At 35.2% G+C, this 21,665-nt stretch overlaps 1 protein-coding gene across 2 annotated transcripts in view; it reads right to left on the bottom strand.

Moving 5' to 3' along the window:
* The window catches only part of LOC123529843 (protein espinas-like), an 84,060-nt gene that overhangs the window by 25,659 nt on the left and 36,736 nt on the right, over positions 1–21,665 (bottom strand). For both annotated transcript variants that reach the window (XM_045310393.2, XM_053521175.1), the window contains one exon: positions 8,908–9,088. In XM_045310393.2, coding sequence (XP_045166328.2) covers positions 8,908–9,088 — 181 coding nt within the window. The remainder of the gene's footprint in view (positions 1–8,907; positions 9,089–21,665) is intronic.

Here is a 21,665-nt window from a genome sequence, read left to right as displayed (position 1 = left end):
ACAGTTTCTCCAATTCCAATAGGCTTTAAAAGCGAACAGCATGGAGCCTGACCAGACTGCGCGGATGCGCAGGCTGGTCTGGATCCATGCTGGTCGCAAACCCACTATGTTGGTTTTCTCATGGCACGGCTCATATATTGTGTACCATTAGTTTATTCTCTAAACAATTCCACTTTCATTCCATTACATATAACATGCAACACAAAATGCATCACTGTCAGAACTTTTTTCTCTCTCAGATTATTTATTCTGGCAAAGAAAAGATGATTATCCTAATTTCTCCATATAAAATATGTTCAATATTACAGATGTCGAAAAACAACAAATTCACATAATTTCTGAGGGTAGACATATCAATGCTGGTTTTTTTTTCAATGACGTGAAAAGTTACCATGATATTTACAGAGGACAGCAACGCTCAACTATTCAACAGCTTTGTCAATGAATATAAAAAATCCAAAAAGGGGCATAATTTTGTAAAAAATACTATGTAGAGTTATGGACCCTATGCACTGCATGTCAGACCACCAGTAAACAAGTGTGAGAAGTGTCTATACATTCCCATTAGTGGGTACTGAGACAGCTACATACATACAAAAACATAACCAAATATTTGCCAAGTCAAAAAGGGACATAATTTTGTAAAAAAAGCAAAATAGCGTTATTAAACCTGTGCAATGTAAAGTCAATTTATCACAGTGAATAGGCCCGTCTCTAATATTATCTCATGAATATTGAACGAGATTCCCAGTACAGAATGAGATTCCCAGTACGAGGCTGAGATGGGTCAGTTGTAAACAGTGTGTAAAGTTTCAATCCATTCCCACAAGTGTTACTGAGATACCAGCTTACATACAAAACCAAATCAGGATGCCGACGCCAACACACAGGTGAGTCCAGTAGCTCGACCTATCCTTCCAACAGTCAAGCTTAAAATGGGTTTATTCAATTCTCATTTTCTGTCAATTTTACCTATCCCAAATACAAGCATTTTTCGAAAATGGAACCATCATTAATTCTGTCAAGGAAGTAAAACTGCCAAATTTCATGCACTTTTTTGGACACTTTTCACCTGGAATAAAAAAAAACGGAATATGACACTTTTAACACCAAAAACCTTTTTGATAATATTCTCTTTTTGTCTCTTCATTATGACTTTTTATCTGATAGCAAAAGGTGTTGGAAATAGTAACTTTTTATCTCAAAAAAAACAAAACAAGATTTTGCACATAAATCTCCCACTATCATAAAGGCTGCCTGCCGATTTCTTAAATAGCATGGAATAAATTCTATTGCCTAACGGTAATTCGAAGGTAAGAAATAGGTGGTGCAGCTTATTACCTCAGATTATAACCTCATAACTCTAACATTTAGCATCAGAGAAAAAACAGTTTCTCTGAAATTCACGTAGAATGCCAATGCTGGGGAGTAATTTAGAAAACTTGGCAATAGCCATTCTTTATAATATGGCATTTTTGTGTTTTTTGATTGGTTTTCAAGTGCCGTCATATGGTTGTGGTTATGACTTGGGAGCATCTTCTTGTCTGTTTGCTGGAGCGACGATGGATTCTCCAGCTGCCTCATACGTTCAGGTAAATTCTCACTGCTAAATTTCCGGGCTGAAAAATATTCTTTCATAGCTGTGAGACACTTTCTCAACCTTGCCATAAACCATGTTAGAAAACTTGGCCTAGAATTATAATGAAATGCATTATAGCATCAGGGTAAACAAAAACATGTTTCACACAATCTTTTATACAATCATGTATCTGACAACATGGAGACAAAAAGAAATATTTCCCAAGAAACAACAACAATGCAAATGGCCTCTGAGACACCAAGACTGGTGCATCTGCTGAAAAAAAGACAAAAACAGCATGTTAATCTGTTCCTTGTCTTTAATTAGAGACATAATACTCTGTTAATTTTCAAAAAGATCTGGTCTCTCAGTCTAAATTGTCCAGGGAAATATCCATTTGTATAACCAAAAAGTACATTTTTCTTAATATAATAAATGCTAATAAAATTCTGACTCCCCAAAGAATTTTGAGAGCTTTATTTCTTATTTGTTGTTAAAAATATTAAACACTTAATTAAACCTACGTGTGCATATGTAACTTGACCCGTATCTTTAGTCAAAATTTAAAAGCCATGAAATTGTACTCCTGATATAATAAAATATATTTAATCATTAAGGAGTGCTTTATCGAGATATCATGGTGTGTTATATCAGATCTATCTATATCATAGAGTAAGCAAATTCTGTGTTTTCTACATTAACCAATATCGTATGTGCACTCAACATACCCGCTGTTACATTCTATGTTAACTTTTCTACCATTATCTTCAAACTTCATGACCCGTGATTCCTGAATTCCAAAATATCCGCCCAATCTTCAGAACGCATTTTTCAATGTACAAAAATAAAAAATTTAATTTTACATGTAACCTGCTGATTAAGCTAAAAGTGCTATATCTGTGCCTATAGCTTTCCAGACCCAGCTTAGTCATACTATATAGTAAATTAATGTAATACAATGCAACTGCCAGAAGTTATGAAAAAACATTAACGAAATCAATTATAGCTATAATCTTATTAAATAAATACTCCAGACCTCTACAAATAACATTTGTCTCTTGGACCCGCTGCATTTCCAGAGGGAATGTATGCGTTTGCTATGTTTGATAACTTGCTAATTTCCCTTCGCATGATGAATAATCAAGCACTCATTAATACTGTTGTTTTGATGGACCAATCATCAAATGATCAGACAAGTGTCAAACTATTGTTTTCTACCTCATTACTATAATAACAGGGGAAAAATTCCTCCATCCTAAAACAAAACCAACAAGTCATTTTAGAGACTGGCACTATATGTAACCCAATGCACTCTTTTACTGTGCCATAGTACATGCTATGTAAAGCAGTGCAAAAGCATATTTATAACAACTTCTTCCTTACATTGTGCACAGAAGTTCCAAGACAGTTACCTGAAAGTTTGTGTATCTTTCATAACATCTTTTACCACGAAAAAAATTCTACAGGTATCATAGTAAGCTGTTTGGCTGATGTTTCATCCCTGTGATCTGGTGAATTCAAGACTTTTGCATCATTTGTGAGACTTTATGGAGAACTTTATCAGGGACATTTATCAACAATAAGCCAGTTTATGACCACATATTACAGCATGTGTCCTGTGTCTGAGGGAGCCAAAGTACAAGCCTCTATAAAAAAACCCTTGTGCAACAAAGATGCTGGGAGAGATAGCAGATCAGTATCTCTAACACTGCACTCATATTGCAAACAGAACAGTTATACAAACAATTTAAATGCTGTATATAAACAAAGTGAACAGCTTTGAAATGAGCTGTATGATGGCTTTTTTCTTCATTTTATTTTTAATTATCTCAACACTTTGCGATTATTTGGTAGTCAGAATCTTTCTATATAATTTTTAGACTATTCTATTTCATTTAGTTTATATACTGACAAGGTATAGCAATAAAATTTGAAAGATTATGTCTCCAACATGCAATTTGGTTGAGACATCTCCACCATGCAATGTGGGTGGAGGCAGGTACCTTTTTCTCTCAATACTGGAGTGAAATCTTATTATAATTGCTATATAGCATTCACAAAAAACAACAACTCAACTTTGTTCACACCTGGCAGTCACAGGTAACCTGAAATGTCCCTGATATATCCCAGAAATCTTCACATTATCATCACCTGTTAACCTTACACATGAGTTTCTCAGACCCCCAAGTGGGACAAGTGGCCATACCACAAGTTACTTCATGGTGAAATGCCAGTCTAGATCTTCTGCAATCTCCATCATTGCCCATCAACCAGATAACCATACATCACTGCCTTATCATTCCAACATATGTTTCATAACATTCTATCAGTGAGGGAGACCATCATTCAGGTTGAAAACTACTGGTATACAGGATGTTAAAATTATTTCATTTTATTAACTGTCCATCAAATTATCAGCTGACATAGATCTAGTATTTAGATGATAAAGGGAGGTAATATTTTTATCAAACTGTATCACAATAAATTTCAGGTTTGAGAGAAATGGGGATGTTAGTGTCTAACTATGAAAGCGGCATTATTCAGCATACACTAAAATTCCAACAAAATTTTCTCTTGAAATAAAAATCTTGTTTCTAGAAGTGAGATATTTAAAGATTGTTCGAGAGAAATTACCTGTACCCTAGCTTGATAGCCAACAGCTGCTCTGGTTAATTACTTAACAATTACACCAGGTGTATAACTTTCTCCTTGCACAGCTATGTCTGCTTACTCACCAAAACTATGCTCTTTTAATCTTCAAAACAAAAGATTTTAACCAAAAAATATGATTTTTCTTAGTAGAACTTTGCATAATATTAATTTGTGCAAAGTTGTTACTTGAAGTCACAAGACTAATCGAGCCGTGCCATGAAAAAACCAACATAGTGGGTTTGTGACCAGCATGGATCCAGACCAGCCTGCTCATCCGCGCAGTCTGGTCAGCATCCATGCTGTTCGCTAACGGACTGGTTCTCTAATTGCAATAGGCTTTAAAAGCGAACTATGTTGGTTTTCTCATGGAACGGCTCAATTATACCTCTTAAACCAAATAGCCCAAATTTCAAAAGTAGGATAGGCATTTGTGGTAAAAGAAGCACCTGAACTATATGAAATTTAACCTGGCAAACATTACGGTGGGTATATATTACTTTTCGCTTGCAAGTGCACTGCTAGTATATCAGCCTTACAGTGACCTAGCCATGAAACTTTTAACACCCGGGCTCTTTACCTGCTCTGTGTCAAACATAGCTAAGCTCTGCACAGCTGGAATAGCTTAAATATAATAGATTACAATTTCCAATTAACATCTGATTATCAAGCAACGAAAATATGTAAGCCACTGTCTCAAGATAAATTAGAGTGGAAAAACCCATGAATAAACCGAGCTTGCCTCATCGTCTATTAGATCTTGAGAGGAGAGATTATTAAATTTGTAATTAAAGTTCAGATAACTACCTATCACTTCTTTAGATCAACTTCATTAAACAGTATGTTCATATCATCATGCCCATCTTTTAACATTTTTTTCTCAAAAAAGTTTTTATGAGAGAACATTTTACCACCACAATAATACAAAGTTAAATAATAAATCATATATACAGTCAGTACAGATCCACTTGTGCCTGTCAGTCACCTCTCTAAAGATCTTCTACTGAATTACTGGAGCATACACAATTAAAGCAAAATGATCAGTTTCCAACAATGATTCTATTATCAGACAGAAAGTATATAAAAAGACTGCCAGTATTTTTTTTTGTTTCAAGTTTTTCATTCTAATAAATACTCAACTCGAAGTGTTCATCATTGAGTACAACTCAGTAAAGTGTAAACAAATCTTTTAAAATATTTGACCTAGTGACCTAGTTTTCATCCCAGATGACCCAGTTTTGACTCTGACTTAGACTTCATAACAACAAACATTCTGACCAAGTTTCATGTAGATCAGATAGAAACTAGAGCCGCTTTTGAGAAAAGCGCATGTCTCCCACAACTGCCTAATCATCTGAATAATAGTATATGAGTCAACCATGCACCAAGACCTCAAACTGCCTTCTCAGACTTTCAGTGCTTTGATTATCAAAAACAAGTTTCAAGGGCCATAATTCCGAAGTGCCTTGGCTGATCTGGCTAGTTATCGAACTTGGCCGAGGACTTATGGGCAAACACATTTTGTTTCAAGTTTGGTGAAGATCGGATGAGAAATGTTCGACTTACAGCACGGACAAGATATGTGACAAACTGACACACAGACTGACACACACAGACAGGAGTAAATCAATATGTCTCCCACACCACTCTGTGGTAAGAGACATAAATATGGCATCTAGAGGATGAACAAGGTTTTCAGATGACTTAATCTAGTGACCTTAGTAACTGACACAGTTTTTCTTGTCAAGTATGATCCAGTTTGTAACTTGACATAGATTTAATAAAGACAAACATTCTGTCTATGTTTTGAGTGTATCAAGAGGTCTGTTGTGTTTCAAGGACACCTGGATGGCTCAGTATGATCACAGTAACTCACTCACCTTGGGCATCTTTTTATATGTTATAAAATGAAACTATGATGAATCTCAAGGTAAATATAGAAGTTTCGTATTTACAAGAAGTTTTCATCATTTTCAAATATCATATTTGGTGCAGTTTAAAAAAAATGTGACTGCAATTAAATACTGTAGTTTTACGATATTAGAACAAAGAGGTTACAGAAGAGGTTTGCCGCATTATGACAGGGAATGATGTATAGATGTCATCTGATCCTTCTACCTACCATGTCTTCTTGTCACTGTTTTCTACATTTTTACATCTTAATTAAATAATGCTATATTTTATTTATACACTTTTTTACATTCAATTAAACAAAGTATACAGAACAGGTGTCCTTGTTAATTGTAGATCTCTAGTATAATTGAAGTTACCACATTTTGCTGACTTGGAATGGAAACCACAGGAATGTTTTATAGCTTTGTGATTTCATTTCTTTAGTTTTTAAATAATTAAACATTCGTTGAATTTAATCTAATATCTTCCACATTGGCAAATGTTATAATTATGGCCTCCTAAATAAATACGGCAAATACAGCACTCCTATAAAACCAAGCTTATGTAAAACTTGTGGCAATCATTTTTAAATACACCATAATTATCATCTTGCCAGCAAAATGCAAACTGAACAATGCCAACAGACATGACAGACCTAACTTTAATCACATTCATGTGAAAGTGTGCATGCTCTAAAAATTGAAATCTTGATAAACTACCTGGAATTCTTGCATGCACTATGTGCCAGCCCAGACACCATACACCTGGAGACCATTCAAGATTCACTCCTTATATTTATCTTATATTGAGACAAATTCACAACATTTGTTAGACCTCCAGTACACCAGACCTTCATTGTTTACTGTGTTTCTATCTTCAAGCATAATCCAGACTGCTGCTCCAGAAAAAGATGCTAAAGCATCAAACAGCCCACCTTGACAGGATTGGCAATGCTGGTTTGCCAGTTCTTTCATAATTTTGATATTGCATTAACTCAAATACATTTCCAGTCAACTGTCATTATATTGCAGTTTGATTATAAATTTTGATTGCTCAACTGTTCCTAACTTAAAACATCACTGCACTTGCCAGTACATACATGGGCTGTGGGTTCAAGCTTGACTTAGAGAACAAGTGTCCAACTATTCTGAGTCACAAACTAATGGAGGCAGACTTTATAGGGATTTAAGATTCAAGAAGTTTGTATAATGTCAGAATAGACTAAACGATCATTATGTGCACCTATTGATGTGTGCAGCTGTCATGTGTAGGAGTAATAAAGTTTCTTTTGGCCAGACCCAGTCTAACCACCTCCTTAAAAACCAGTCAATTATTTCATGCCAGAATGCTACCAGACTGCCAAGAAATTTGTAAAATCAACCAATCATGTAATAAATTGTAATAAAATTATGTCTGACTGCATTCTAGTACACCCAGGCCCAGCTGCCTATTTATACCATATTGATTCGAATAAAGTATTTATCTTAGTTTTTTATGGTGTTGCACATAATAAGATTTATGAACATAATTTAGACAGGTTGCAAACTGAAAATGTACCTATTAGGTACTATAATTATATTATTATACTAATATTCTTGAATTTTTTAAAGAAATATAATTATATTTTTTTTTTTTAAATTCATTGAAAAGATCTTTCAGTGCCCGTAACTGAAATAAATGGCGACCCCAACCACCATCCCACATACACACATCCCACATGTAAAACCAGTAATAAAATTTACTTCCTACTCTTAAAAATATTTAGTTATCTAAAATTACACAAGTTTGTTATCTTACGTTCTTTATTACTCCTCAATGTATTTTCCATAAAAATTTGAGTGCCTAAATAACAATAATTATGTGTAAAGACCAGATGTGTGTAAAATCTATATTTCAATTATAGTTCAATCATTCACGAACTATAATGGACTCTAGAGGAGTTGCTAGGTTGGTTTGGAGGATGTAAATTTAGTTCAGCGAATCTTTGTGCAATCTGTGGGCTTCTCTCTACAGCTGCACTAGGATATCATATTCATGCAATAAATCGGTCTGCTGAAATAAATCCTTCTAGCATGAGAAATGATGCAAAATCAGCTTCAGTTCTAAACTGGTCTCCATTGTACACTGTCTAGGTATCTCACTTATTATAAGTAATTAGAAAATTCGAACCCACTTCCTCTATCATCTCTATCATGCAATCAGTTGGCACCTGATCATGATATTTGGTCAGAATGGTTCAGCCTGATGATTTTTTCATGATTTTAGAGAAGCAAGACAGCCAATCGCCAGATTGAGTTTCTGCGGAAGAAGACTACATTAATTTCCTGGACAAACACGAAGTGTTCAAGAAAAACACCTCAGAAATTGTTGCCATGCTGAGAATGTATGCGGAAATTAGAGAAGTTAATTACCAGTAGATTTGCTCATTCTCTTGCTATTGTTGGCACAAACTGATGTATTAAGACATTCTCCGTAATGAGCTGTCCTGCAAAATCAACTTGACTGCCTTTAATGCTTAATTACAAGACAATCATATAATTTTATGGAGTACCTTGTTCAGTAAAGTTTTTATTGTTTTAAATATTTGACCTTCCTAGTGACAATTTAATCGCAACTCAAAGTAAATTGGAAAAGACCATCATTCTGTTGTATGTCTGGCAAAGTTTGCAAGAAACGTATCAGAGTGCTAAGGCCACAATCAACCTCTCTCACCATTTGTATTGCAAGACGTAAACTGTGTCAAAATATCTATCATCATCATTAAATTTGCATATTATTTTCCCTACCTGTTCAGGTTTAAGTCCTGGCGGCACCCATGAGTACTCCTCCAACGGGCATCCGCTATCATCATCTGATGTAGAATTACGTTTTACATCATGTATCAGTTTGTTAAATGTTCTTTCATCTGCTAGACTTGAAGCCATATCGTGTATTTCTGGCGGACACTTACAATGGCGACATATTTTTCTGAAACAGATAAAGTACAAAATATTTATTACAATATATCCTGAAACCTATTTGCAAATAAAGCTAAAATAAAATGTCATTTAACAATACAAAAATAGGCTGCATGTGCTCTTCTCTCTCCATAACAATATAATGTTACAAAACTTTAAAGTAGTCAGACGATTTACTTTGTCATAAAGAAATATAACCAAACAAACAAAAAAACATGGAAAAAAACATAACCTCCATCTTATACCATTTTATTACTTTATCCCTATCCGCAACAAAACAGCACACACATGCACAAACACATAAACAAATGAACCATTTGTTTAATAATTATCCTTATCTTTTCCTATGTTTTCTCTAAAGAACTTATTACATCCAAAAAAATACATAGTTACATTAGCACCTTTTGTTTCCCAATCAATGATACATAATCCAGAAATGGCTATTACATTGTCTGGGAGAAAATACAAACAAACTGGAAAATGCTTTTTCTATGTAATCACACCTATAGGTACAAAGCAGACAATATGCACTTAGAGTCACACTTTGATTATAATTATGGAAATAAGGTGACAAAATTGGAAAAGATCAAAGGAAATGTAAAACAAATTAATATGTCTATATGTCACCTTGAAGATGCATGTAGAATTTGACAACTATATGTAAAATATGTGGTCAGTTCAAGTGTCCGGAGTGACCAGAAAGTATACAATTCAACCTATGTCCACTTTAGCCCATAAAACATGGCTAATGTCCAAAACCCACGCTCATAAACCAGCTGAGACCCCTTTGTAGTGATCACCATGACAATTTGAGACAAGTGTATCATATTTGGATACACCAAGTACATGGTATCTTTCATTAAGTTAATGTTCATACAAGTTAATACAAACATCTTACACTGGCAATTAATATCTTGTATCTTCATCTGGTATGTAGAAAGCTCATTTTAATGATTATGAGATTTTTTTATAAGATACAGGAGAAATCAAATGTCTCTACAATTGGTTAAAAGGAGTAAGATAAGATTCAGAGACAATATTTACATCATTATCTTTAGTCATGATACCCATTACCTGCATTTTTTTCTCTTTTTGCTGTTTTTATTGGGTTCAGAGTCACACTAAAACAATATCATATATATATATAGCTTTTGATAGTGGAGATAGATGCCAGGTGCCCCTCCAGGCATTATTTCATCACAGACCAGCACCTGGTAGAACCAATGACCTTCCATAAGCAATGGATAGTTTCCTTTCATGAAGAATTTTACACCCCCAAGCAAGGCTCCAAACCCACATTGGTGAGTTCTACACCCCCTAGCAAGGCTCCAAACCCACATTGGTGAGTTCTACACCCCCAAGCAAGGCTCCAAACCCACGTGGGGAGTTCTACACCCCCAAGCAAGGCTCCAAACCCAAATTCGTGAATTTTACACCCCAAAGCAAGGCTCCAAACCCATGTTGGTGAATTCTACACCCCAAAGCAAGGCTCCAATCCCACGATGGTGAATTCTACACCCCCAAGCAAGGCTCTAAACCCACATCGGTGAGTTCTACACCCACAAGCAAGACTCCAAACCCAAGTTGGTGAATTCTACTCCGCCAAGCAAGGCTCCAAACCCACGATGTTGAGTTCTACACCCATAAGCAAGGCTCCAAACCCAAATATGTGAATTCTACACCCCCAAGCAAGGCTCCAAACCAAAGTTGGTGAATTCTACACCCCAACTGAAGCAAGACTCCAAACCCACGTTGGTGAGAGGCAAGTGATTCAAAGTCAGTAACCTTCATCACTCAGCCATGAAATTCAATATCTGATGAATAAACATTCTAACTTCAATTCATTTATCTTCCAACATCATTTAAAACCAAATGGTATCACAAAGAACATACCAACACAGAAAACATGAACTTAAAAACCATCTTTGCTTCAATATTAACCTCTCAATACTTTCAAAACTACCTTAAATCCAAATATCTTGCAGATGTTCAGGCACAAATGATATATATCCAAAACAAACACTTAAAATCCAAAACCTTCTGAATATTTAAAAGCACATGTTCAACACCCAAAATGTGACTGTTTTTGTTGTCTGCGGATCTAATTACAGAAAAGAAAGATGTGTAAAACTATTAAATAACTTATACACATTTGTGGTAAAAGTAACACTTCAACCGGTATCAAAGTGTTAAATAAACCCTAGGAAAGGTATCGAAGTGTCTTATTTACCACAGATCGTAAACATTTTCACTGTTTTCTGGCTGGCCAACTTTCCCTTCATAAACACAATTGGTCACAGTCCAGCAAGTCTTCATTGCTTCAAGCTATTTTTATCCCCAGATCTCAGTTACCGTTTCCACAGCAACCACAATCATTATTACAACTGACCAAAGACTGGTCAGCCCCCTTTTTTTACCTGTCTCTGTGGTCAAAGGGTTCAAAACAAATAAATTACAAAATGGAGCCCAAGTTGCCACAAAGAAAGCTGTCCAGTTTTGACAAATGTGCCATTAAACACTTCAGGCCTCTTTACATAAAGTTAGCAAAGCCAGTAATTTATGGCAATTTTTCACCACAAAATGATGGTTTTTAAGAAAAGTTCAATTGTTGAGAATAAATTTAAATGGACTTACTGTGGAAAATAACTCTTAACATTCTACCAATTTAGATTTCCTTTTGAGTAAGACCAGCAAAATTGAATTTCACAAAAAGTTTCAACACAACCATTTTGTGCAGTTTTGAAGAAAAGCCATTATAATAAAACGGTTTCAAACAGAACTGCTCCTTGTGTTTTCCTGTATCTTAAATACAAATTAAAGAATACTTGCAGTTTCCCTCATCTTGTTATTAGTAACAATACTTTTTATCAGAAAACTTTATTCAAATATTAAATTGGATAGATTAAAAAGATAGGAAAGAGAAGTTTCCCCTGCCTTACTTCCTGCCCAATCTTTACTGATTTTACATCACAGATTCTTATCTTCTAAATATATATTAGGTGTGTGGTATGTTAAAAGAGAAAACAACAATAGAACAACTATTTATCATTAATTACAAGCTTTTAGGACATAATTATCTATGCACTGATCAAAGCACTTCTTTGATCTAATCATTATTCAGCCCTTTTATGGTCATATGTGCCATTATTCAATGTTTACAATTGCGAATTATCTGTTGTTTCATCTGTAAAGTTGTTATATTTAATGTTACAAGGTTTTAGGTCACATTTAATATGCGGGGAAGGAAACGATTTCACCCTGGTATGCACTGATCATCTATCATATCTTAAATCATTTCTATAATGGCTGTAAAACGATTTGAAATAAATCAAGGGTAAAGATTATACCCATAACAAAATGTTGACACTTCTTCCATAATATTTTCTTAACCATCACAGTGTATGGTTTCATAAAACATTCTATTATGATTCATATACAAAACAAATATACGTTTTTACAAGCAATTTGACAACAACAGTGGATCACGTGCCACCAATCAATTTTTTCAAAACATGTCAGCTGCAAAACAGAAAAAAGAAAATATTCATATTCAAACTTATCAAACAATAATCAAACCTTTTATTGATGCTGGGGTTGTTTTGAAAGACAGTGAAATTGATAAATTTATGATAGTTCACGACCTTTATAATGCATGCATTATCTACAAAAATGAGGATGAAAATAAAGTGTACATTACAATGTAGATAGGTGATATGGTCCATGAACCATAAAATATATGAAAATTAACATTTCTAAATGTCTGGGTTACTAAAAACTGAAAGACTGACTGCATTTTTATTTGAACAAAACTGTGAGCCATAAAATTATACACAAAAAAACAAAAAGTTAACTTAAATTAAGAGAAATGTGACCGTCGGTTCGGCAGCTCCAAATAGTTGTGGGGGGAAATTATGCTCAAGTGGTAACTGACCACCGAAGACCGATCAGTCAACAGATATTTTGGAGTGGGGTCATTGCCCCTGTATGGTTGCACAAATGATAAACTCCATGTTTCAGTTCAGTAATTAATTCTTTTATTTTATGATGGACACCAATGTGTAGTTTATGTAATGTTATTTCAATATTTTAGTATAGTCCAGTATTCCAAATGTTATCAAAGTTCTATGTTCAAAATACAGTTAAAGATAAACACATCCAAGACAAGCACCGAAATTGTATTCTATACTGTCAATTTAGTTTAGCGATGTTGCTTGTTCGAAATTACAAAGAAGACTGATTTTAAGTTCTAAAACAAAATTATAAGTTTCCAAGGACAATCTCTAGGGTAACCATATTAGCCAATAAAAATTTAAAAGTAATTTATATCTAAACCAATGAAAATTATTGTAACAAAAAGGTGAAATCATTTACTTAAGAATTTAGAAGTTTACTTAAGAACATGCCTGGGCTTCACACTTAATCAGCCAAGGAAGCCAAGGTGTTTGTTAACAATAGCACCTAATGCAAAGTGCTAAAAGCAAAATCTGTTTTATAATCAAAATTGTTTAGAAAGTGATAAAATAAAAATTTCTGACATGTTTAAGCAGGAAAAAAATAATAAGTTAAGTAACACTTGTCCAAGCAAAGAATGTTACAAAATAGAAAAATCAATTTGAATGATTTTTACTTAATTCACAAATATTGAAATTAAAATTTATCATTAAAATTTTATGAAAGAATTTGGCTAATTTTATAGCCTGGTTACACATTACCCCTCCTTGAAAAAATGATTGTCCTCAATCATAATATTTACTGAATAACAAATATAACAATAGCAAATAGCATGTTATATGCTGTAACAGAAAAATTGCATACAAATATGAATAAAGACAATAATAAACATACAACTCATTTATACAGTGACCGGTCAAATTCATACATCATACATTCATTCATTTACACATCTTTTTTTTTTATTTGTATATTTTTTTTTTTATTATTTGTATAATATTATTATGTAATATCAATAAAACAAGTTAGAGCTCTTTAATTAGAAAAATATATGGTATGCCTATGAAGGAAAACAAGTTAACTTCAAATTTTCTATAAAATTACTTGTATCTTGGGGATAACTAGTAACAGATTATAGAAAACGTTGCAGTTGTCGAAAGGACAACAATAAAATGCAAAAAAATATTGAAGTTAAAAAGTAAAAACAACAATAATGTTTATTGTAGCCTCCATATACATAGAATTGTCTATAGTTTGTGGCTTTATCGCAAGTATGGCATAAAACTTGACATTGAATAGCCATGTGATTTTGGAATCACTAAAGTAACATTGTAATATTAATTCAGTTACGTTGTATGATTGCTTTTGCAACTTGTCTAGTTGTGGATAGATTCTAAGTATAATATAAAACATTAATAATAATCTACCACTGAAGTATGGTTATCTGCTCATTGGCAGTCATATATAATGTTTCAATTTTGTGTAGTATGCACATTGGCATTATAATGTTGGTTTTGTAACTTCATGTTGTGGACTGATGCAAGTATGTCATGGAACAGTAATTGTTCAGCCACAGTTAGTATAGATGAGTGAATCTTTTAGTTCACTATGTAATATCTTATAAATTCATGACTACATAATTATACAATTTCAGTATTGAACATTTTGATTTGTGAGAGACAGCAAGTATGACATAAAACTTAAAATTGTCTTCACAATAAGTATAGTGTAATTACATTTAATTCTGTTTGTTTCAAATAACATAATTATAACAGTTTGAAATATTTGTAGTATATTGGCAGTGAGTGACTTCCAGTATCCATTTGTAACATAATTTTGGTCCTCCTGCACTAACTGAAGATGAAGATTCAAGTATTGTTCACTGTCCTTCAGCTTTATATATTTTCATTTGTGTTCATTGACACTTTAATATTTGGAAGCCCATGGTATAGTGTTCTTTGTCCATATTAATAATATCTATCTTGGTGAAGTGAAATTTGAACATTCAGTGGGACATTGCCTCATGCACATTGAAACAGTTGAACTCCATTTTATCAGCAGAGAAACCTGTTATTCTATCAGAACAGCATTGCCCATTTACTGTTTGGTATATTATAAAATAAGACATTGAAAAAATTTACATTAATTAAGATGTTTACATATCTTGGAGAAAATATCATCGACTTTTCTGAGAACATCTGCCATTACCGTAAAATAGTACTGTTATTATCAAAAATTTAACTGTAATTTATTTTGTGCTGGTAACAACAAAATTGACTGTCGAGTACAGTTCAGCTCAAAAAAAATATACCTTAATTACTATACGTAAAACCTGAATTATTATTTAGAACCTTTGTTTGATTTGAAAATTTTACCAGGCTGCTTGATCTTGGCTGCCATTCTAAACAAAAACTGTCTAACACACTTGATTGGGGCCTGAGAAAATGGAAGCCATACTGGCTCACGAGAGTCAGACAGATAGACCTTGAAGTATGTTGAATCATGGGGATCTGATTCATCATTTGTCATGACAGCTCTGATCATTTTGGCTTCGACTGGTTTTCCGTCATCCAACAAAGCTGTTGTGCTCTGCCACAATTCATGGTCTATTTCTTGTAGGCTGTCAAACAGTGAGTTTAGGTATGGTTGAAGTAGTTCTTTTCGTTTTGATATTCTGAAGGGTACACCTTGATGAGAAATTTGATTGTTGCCATAAATAGAATATATTTCTTGGTTGGATAAGTCATAGGTTTCACAGTATCCTACAACAGTATCCTTTACAGGTTTAATACGGTGTACTGGAGTGGGCAGTCTGTCAAAGAATCTGTGTTGCTTCAGTAGAGGACGTTTTCGTTTCTTTCCGCTCATAGTTTTGTTGATGTGGTACTCTCTAATGAAGACATCAGGGATGGAAGATGCATATTCCCAGGTGCTGGGTTTGTTTGGAGCCTTCCATTTGATTCTGTAGTAGAGAGTATCCTTGCTGCGTTTTGATGTAATGATTTTTTCTATGTCCTCTGCTGAAAATTTGTGTGTTGGTGTTTGTGCTGTTGTGGATGTTTGTGCTGTTTGTGTGTTGAAGTAGTTTGCATGTTTGATGTTGTTTGCTGAGGATCTTCTTGTGTGTGACTGGAATCATGAGGTTGTGATAGTGTTTCCTGTTGTTGTGACTGTTGCTGTGTTTGTGCAAGTTGTTGCTGATTGTGATTAGTGTCGTTTGTGACTTGACTGTTTGATGATTTTGACCGTTTGACCTTTGCTTTTGATTTAGGATTTGCTGGTCGTTTACCTTTGTCCTGTGCATTAGATGTGTTAGTGTCTGTGTGTGTGTGATCATCTGTGTGTAGTTCTTCTGCACTCAAAGGTTCTTCAAGATGTTCATACCCTTCAGGTGGATTTGTTGGCCTGGACTCAGGGTCATGGTAGGGCTTGAGGCGAGTGGCGTTAACAAGTACTTTGACTTCCTTGTTGTCACTACAGCGCCTCAGCTTGTATGTGTTGTGCGGACCAGTGAACACAATGTAATATGGTCCAACCCATTTCTTATGCAATTTAGGGGCCATACCTGGGGGAACCTTTGTGCAAAATAACCATACTCTGTCAGCTGGCTTGTATTTTGGTTCTTGAGACCTCTTGTCATATTGTTCCTTATACTTGTCCTGTGCAAGTTTAATGTTTTCTGCAGCTATTTTCCTGGCAATGTCAAGGTTATGCAGAATCTGGGAAAGATGAGTTTTGAAAGAAGCAGAAAGAGTAGTTTTGGGAGTGAGGGCTGTGTCTATAGGCAGACGCATCTCACGGCCGAAAAGTAAGAAGAAAGGAGAATGTTGAGTTGACTGGGTAGCAGGAGTCATGCGATATGCCATCATAATCGAAGGAGAAGTTCTGGCCAATCATCCTGCTGTCCCTTACAGTAAAGGCGAAGAGACTGAAGGATTACACTGTTCATTCGCTCCACAGATCCATTAAGTAATGGTCTGTAAGAACTTGTGTAGAACCGTGTAATTTGGAAAAGTTCACAGAGAGCCTTGACAAGCTTCGAAAGGAACTGCTGACCTCTGTCAGACACAAGGACATTAGGGGCTCCATAGCGACATATGACCTCCTTGAAGAGAACGGCTGCCACTTCAGTGGCCTCCTGTGTGCGAAGTGGAAAAGATTCGCACCATTTAGAGTAGCTATCCACTACAAGAAGTACATATTTGTATTTGTCCTTTGTTGTTGGAAGGCCTCCTAAAATGTCAATGTGCCATCTCTGAAAAAGGTCAACAACAGGCATAGGTTGAAGGGGTGGTGGTTTGCCATGGATGTCCCTCTTCACCTGCTGACATTGGTCACATGACTGTATGTATTTCTGGCAGTCCCCGAACATGGTGGGCCAATAATATTCTGTCTGAGCGCAGCATATGTGCGCTCAAACCCCTGGTGCATGCCACCAGCCAGACTGTCGTGATATGATTTCAAGACATCATCACGCAGAATAGATGGGACACACACCTGTGTAATAAGTTTCTGGTCCTTTGGGATGCCTTTGGTCCTCGGTGTATATAAATGTAGCAAAATACCCTGTTCAGAAAGTTCATACTGTTCTGCCTCAGCTACTACCTGTTTTGCTTTCTTAGGGTCATCTGGGAGTTCCTGTTTTAATTTATAATTGAAAAATATTCCTGTAAAATTCATCATCCCTTTGTAGAAATATCAGGTCCATGTTTTGTGTAATAGGGTCTTCCATTTTCTGTTGTGTTTGGGAGTCTTCTTTGTTTGGTGCTGTCTCAGTGCAGGCAGTGGCTGGAGCTACAGATGGAGTGGGAACATTGTCGTGACTGTAAACAAGTGTCACAGCTGCCAATTCTTCAGACTTGGTGTCCGAGACCTGACAGACCAGTTCACTTGGGTCACTTTGTTCCTTGCCACTTTTCTCATTCGCTTCATGGTAGAGGCGACGCGAGAGTCCATCTGCATTTCCGTTAGCACTAGAAGCCTTGTGAACAATCTCGAAGTTGTAGCCCTGAAGTGTCAGAGCCCATCTACCGAGACGTCCTTGGCAGTTCTTAATGTGCTTCAACCACTTCACAGAAACGTTATCTGTGTACACTGTAAAGAAGTTGTTGGCAAGGTAGGGTCTGAAATGTTTCACAGCTTCTACCAGTGCCAACCCCTCCTTATCTGTGATGTGCCATCTTAACTCATGGCCATGTAGTGTTCTTCCGCCGTATGAAATAGGATGTTCAAGACCATTATCATCCAATTGTGACAATACGTAACCAATGGAATGATCAGAACTGTCTGTTGCTAGAATAAATGGTCTGTCAAATCTAGGGAAGGCTAGAATAGGCGGAGAAGAAAGAGCTTTCTTTAAAGTCTTAAATGCATTTTCACATTCAGGTGTCCATTTGAATTTAGAGTCCTTTTTAAGAAGTGCTGATAGGGGATTTGCAATTTTGGCATAAGATTTAATGAATTTCCTGTAGTATGAAGTCATACCGAGAAAAGATTTGACTTGTTTCACATTTTGGGAGGTGGATTACTCATCAATGGCTTTTGTTTTATCTGGTTGACTTTGATACCATGTTTTGAGATGATATGCCCAAGATATTCAATCTCATGGGTTGCAAATTTGCATTTTGCTGGCTGAAGAGTGAGATTTGCTGAGCTGAGATTAGAAAAGACTTGAGATAAGTGATCGAGGTGTTCTTCAAAGTTGTGAGAAAAGACAAGAATGTCGTCGATGTAACAAGAGCAATTTTCCAGTTAAGATGTTTCAGAACTTTGCACATTAGATTTTGAAAGGTCATAGGAGAGTTCATTAAGCCAAAAGGTAAGCGAGTCCAAGTGTAAACAGATTGATGAGTGACAAAAGCGGCCTTGTGAGCAGTTTCTGGATCAAGTGGTACTTGCCAAAAACCACTCTTAAGGTCAAGAACAGAGAAAATTTCAGCCTTAGCATCAGCAATGGTATCAAAGACGTCAGATATATGGGGAATGGGAAAAGACATTGGTTCCGTGGTCTTATTCAACTCACGGTAATCTATAGTAAAGCGATATTCGCCATTCTTTTTCTTAACAAGCACCACAGGGCTATTCCATGGTGAGTCAGACTCTTCAATGAAACCATGGTCAAGCATTTCTTTGACCTGCCGCTCAGTTTCGCGGCGCATATCAGGACTTTGTCTGTAGGGAGCTTTCTTAATGGGCTTAGCATTTCCTGTTTCAATTCTGTGAGAGAATAGATTTGTGAGACCTAATTCAGAAAAGTCCTTTGCAAAAGTTTTTCTGTTTTTACCAATGAATATTAAGAGTCTTCTCTTCTGGTCAGAGGTGAGATCAGAGTCATTAAGGTTGATTCCAAGATCTTCTGCAATTTCAATATAGTGCTCATCAGTTAGTGTGTCGGTGTGAATAGAATTGACAGATGCGGGAGCTTCAGAATTTTCAGAAGTAGGAAGATCAGAAACTTGTGTGACATTAGCACAGTTAATTTCAGAAAGAACAGAAACTCTAGCATTAGATTTTAGAAAGACAGGAAGAGCAGTTGGATTCATGAGACGGTACTGTATTTTCCCATCCACAACTGTAGAAAGACATTTGCCTCCTGCCAGTTCATCTTTTACTAGATTCTGTGGCGGCTCACACAGCACAATCTCACCATCCTTAAATTTGTTAGTCTTTAAGGGAAGGATAAATTCTGAGTGTGGAGGTATAACATGCGATGTTAGGGTTTTACCAAAATCAGTTTGCAAGATCTGGTGAAATTAAAGAGATAGTGATTTGGGTTAGCGTTTTCCTTGTTAATTGTTATACTGTTAGATTGGAAATTCAGCTGGAATCCTTCTTTCTTCATAAAATCTCTTCCAAGAATGACTGGTTCATGAAGTGTCGAGAAGACATGGAAAGTGTGTTGAAAGGGGAAACCATCAATAAGAAAAGAAAGATTGCTAGTTCCTAGCACTGAATGGATCTCACCACATACACCATAAATATGAGCAATTTGGGCAGGGTCATACTGAGGGTCTTTAGAAAATTTCTTGACAATATGTTCACTAATACAAGAAATACCAGCACCGGAATCAAAGAGTGTTTGGTACCGTTTTGAATGGATTTGAATAAAAGCCCTACAGTTTTGGTCTAGAGAAGAAACTAAAGAAATAGTGGGTTTGACCTCACAATCATTGGTAATGTTAGCACAGGTTTGTTTAGAGCACTGCCAAGGAGCCTTATAAGAAGCCATTTTATCTAGAGCACTTAAAAGTCTAAATACTAATACAATGGAAAAAATATAAATCTTTACAAAAATTTACTTAGTCTAGTAAAATAAGTTATAATTGTTGAACTAGTTGAAATAATGTAAGTGAAAATACTCAACTTTAGGTTAAGTTGTTTTAAACATTTAAGTTTAATTGTAAAACTTGTAATCAAGTTCGAAACTGTACAAAATAATAGAATTTTTCCAGCACTTGCAAAAATGTGTACTCAAAGTAGAGATTATTAAATAAATTTTACTGAAAATTTGTGAATATAGCTTGGAAACAACAATTTAATGAAAAACTTTGATTAAATGTGTTCAAATTTTCTACTATCTACCATGAAAATACAACAAAAGTAGATGAAATTGTGCAAAAGCTGTTCTGAATAGAATAAAGTAACAAATCAATTGGTTAACAACAACTGTTTCAAATACACGAGAAACAATATAGCACTAAATGTTGAAATTTCACTTACCAAAATATAGCACTTTAAGAATTTTCAATTGTCTGATGTTTATCACATCATATCTGTTGTTTTCTGGCTTCTTCTGGTCTTCTTCTGGATGACGGCTCTTCTCTTCAAGTAACAGCTCAAATGCGGTCAGTCCCTGACTTCAGTAGGTTCCTAATTTTAGGTTATGGTGGTTTGTTTTTAGTGTTTATGAAATATCTGCTTTAATTAGCTCTGATCCCTCAATTACATTAACAATTCTAGGATTGTCTGTTGCAGTTTATTTTATTAGCATTTTGATCCCCGAGTTTACTTTCAGCACTTTTGTTTTCTTCTGATTTTGACATTCAAGTCCACAATAGCACTTTCACAAGTTGTTGTAATTCTTCTTCAAAGTTTAGTCCATTTCTCATATGTAATGATCGTACTTCGGATTCTCTCACCACAAATCTGTGACCGTCGGTTCGGCAGCTCCAAATAGTTGTGGGGGGAAATTATGCTCAAGTGGTAACTGACCACCGAAGACCGATCAGTCAACAGATATTTTGGAGTGGGGTCATTGCCCCTGTATGGTTGCACAAATGATAAACTCCATGTTTCAGTTCAGTAATTAATTCTTTTATTTTATGATGGACACCAATGTGTAGTTTATGTAATGTTATTTCAATATTTTAGTATAGTCCAGTATTCCAAATGTTATCAAAGTTCTATGTTCAAAATACAGTTAAAGATAAACACATCCAAGACAAGCACCGAAATTGTATTCTATACTGTCAATTTAGTTTAGCGATGTTGCTTGTTCGAAATTACAAAGAAGACTGATTTTAAGTTCTAAAACAAAATTATAAGTTTCCAAGGACAATCTCTAGGGTAACCATATTAGCCAATAAAAATTTAAAAGTAATTTTATATCTAAACCAATGAAAATTATTGTAACAAAA

Source organism: Mercenaria mercenaria, chromosome 13 (assembly GCF_021730395.1).
Source record: "Mercenaria mercenaria strain notata chromosome 13, MADL_Memer_1, whole genome shotgun sequence".
Taxonomy (NCBI): Eukaryota; Metazoa; Mollusca; class Bivalvia; order Venerida; family Veneridae; genus Mercenaria; species Mercenaria mercenaria.
The sequence above is the reverse complement of the archived record's forward strand: the minus strand, read 5'-3'. Positions and strand labels throughout refer to the sequence as shown.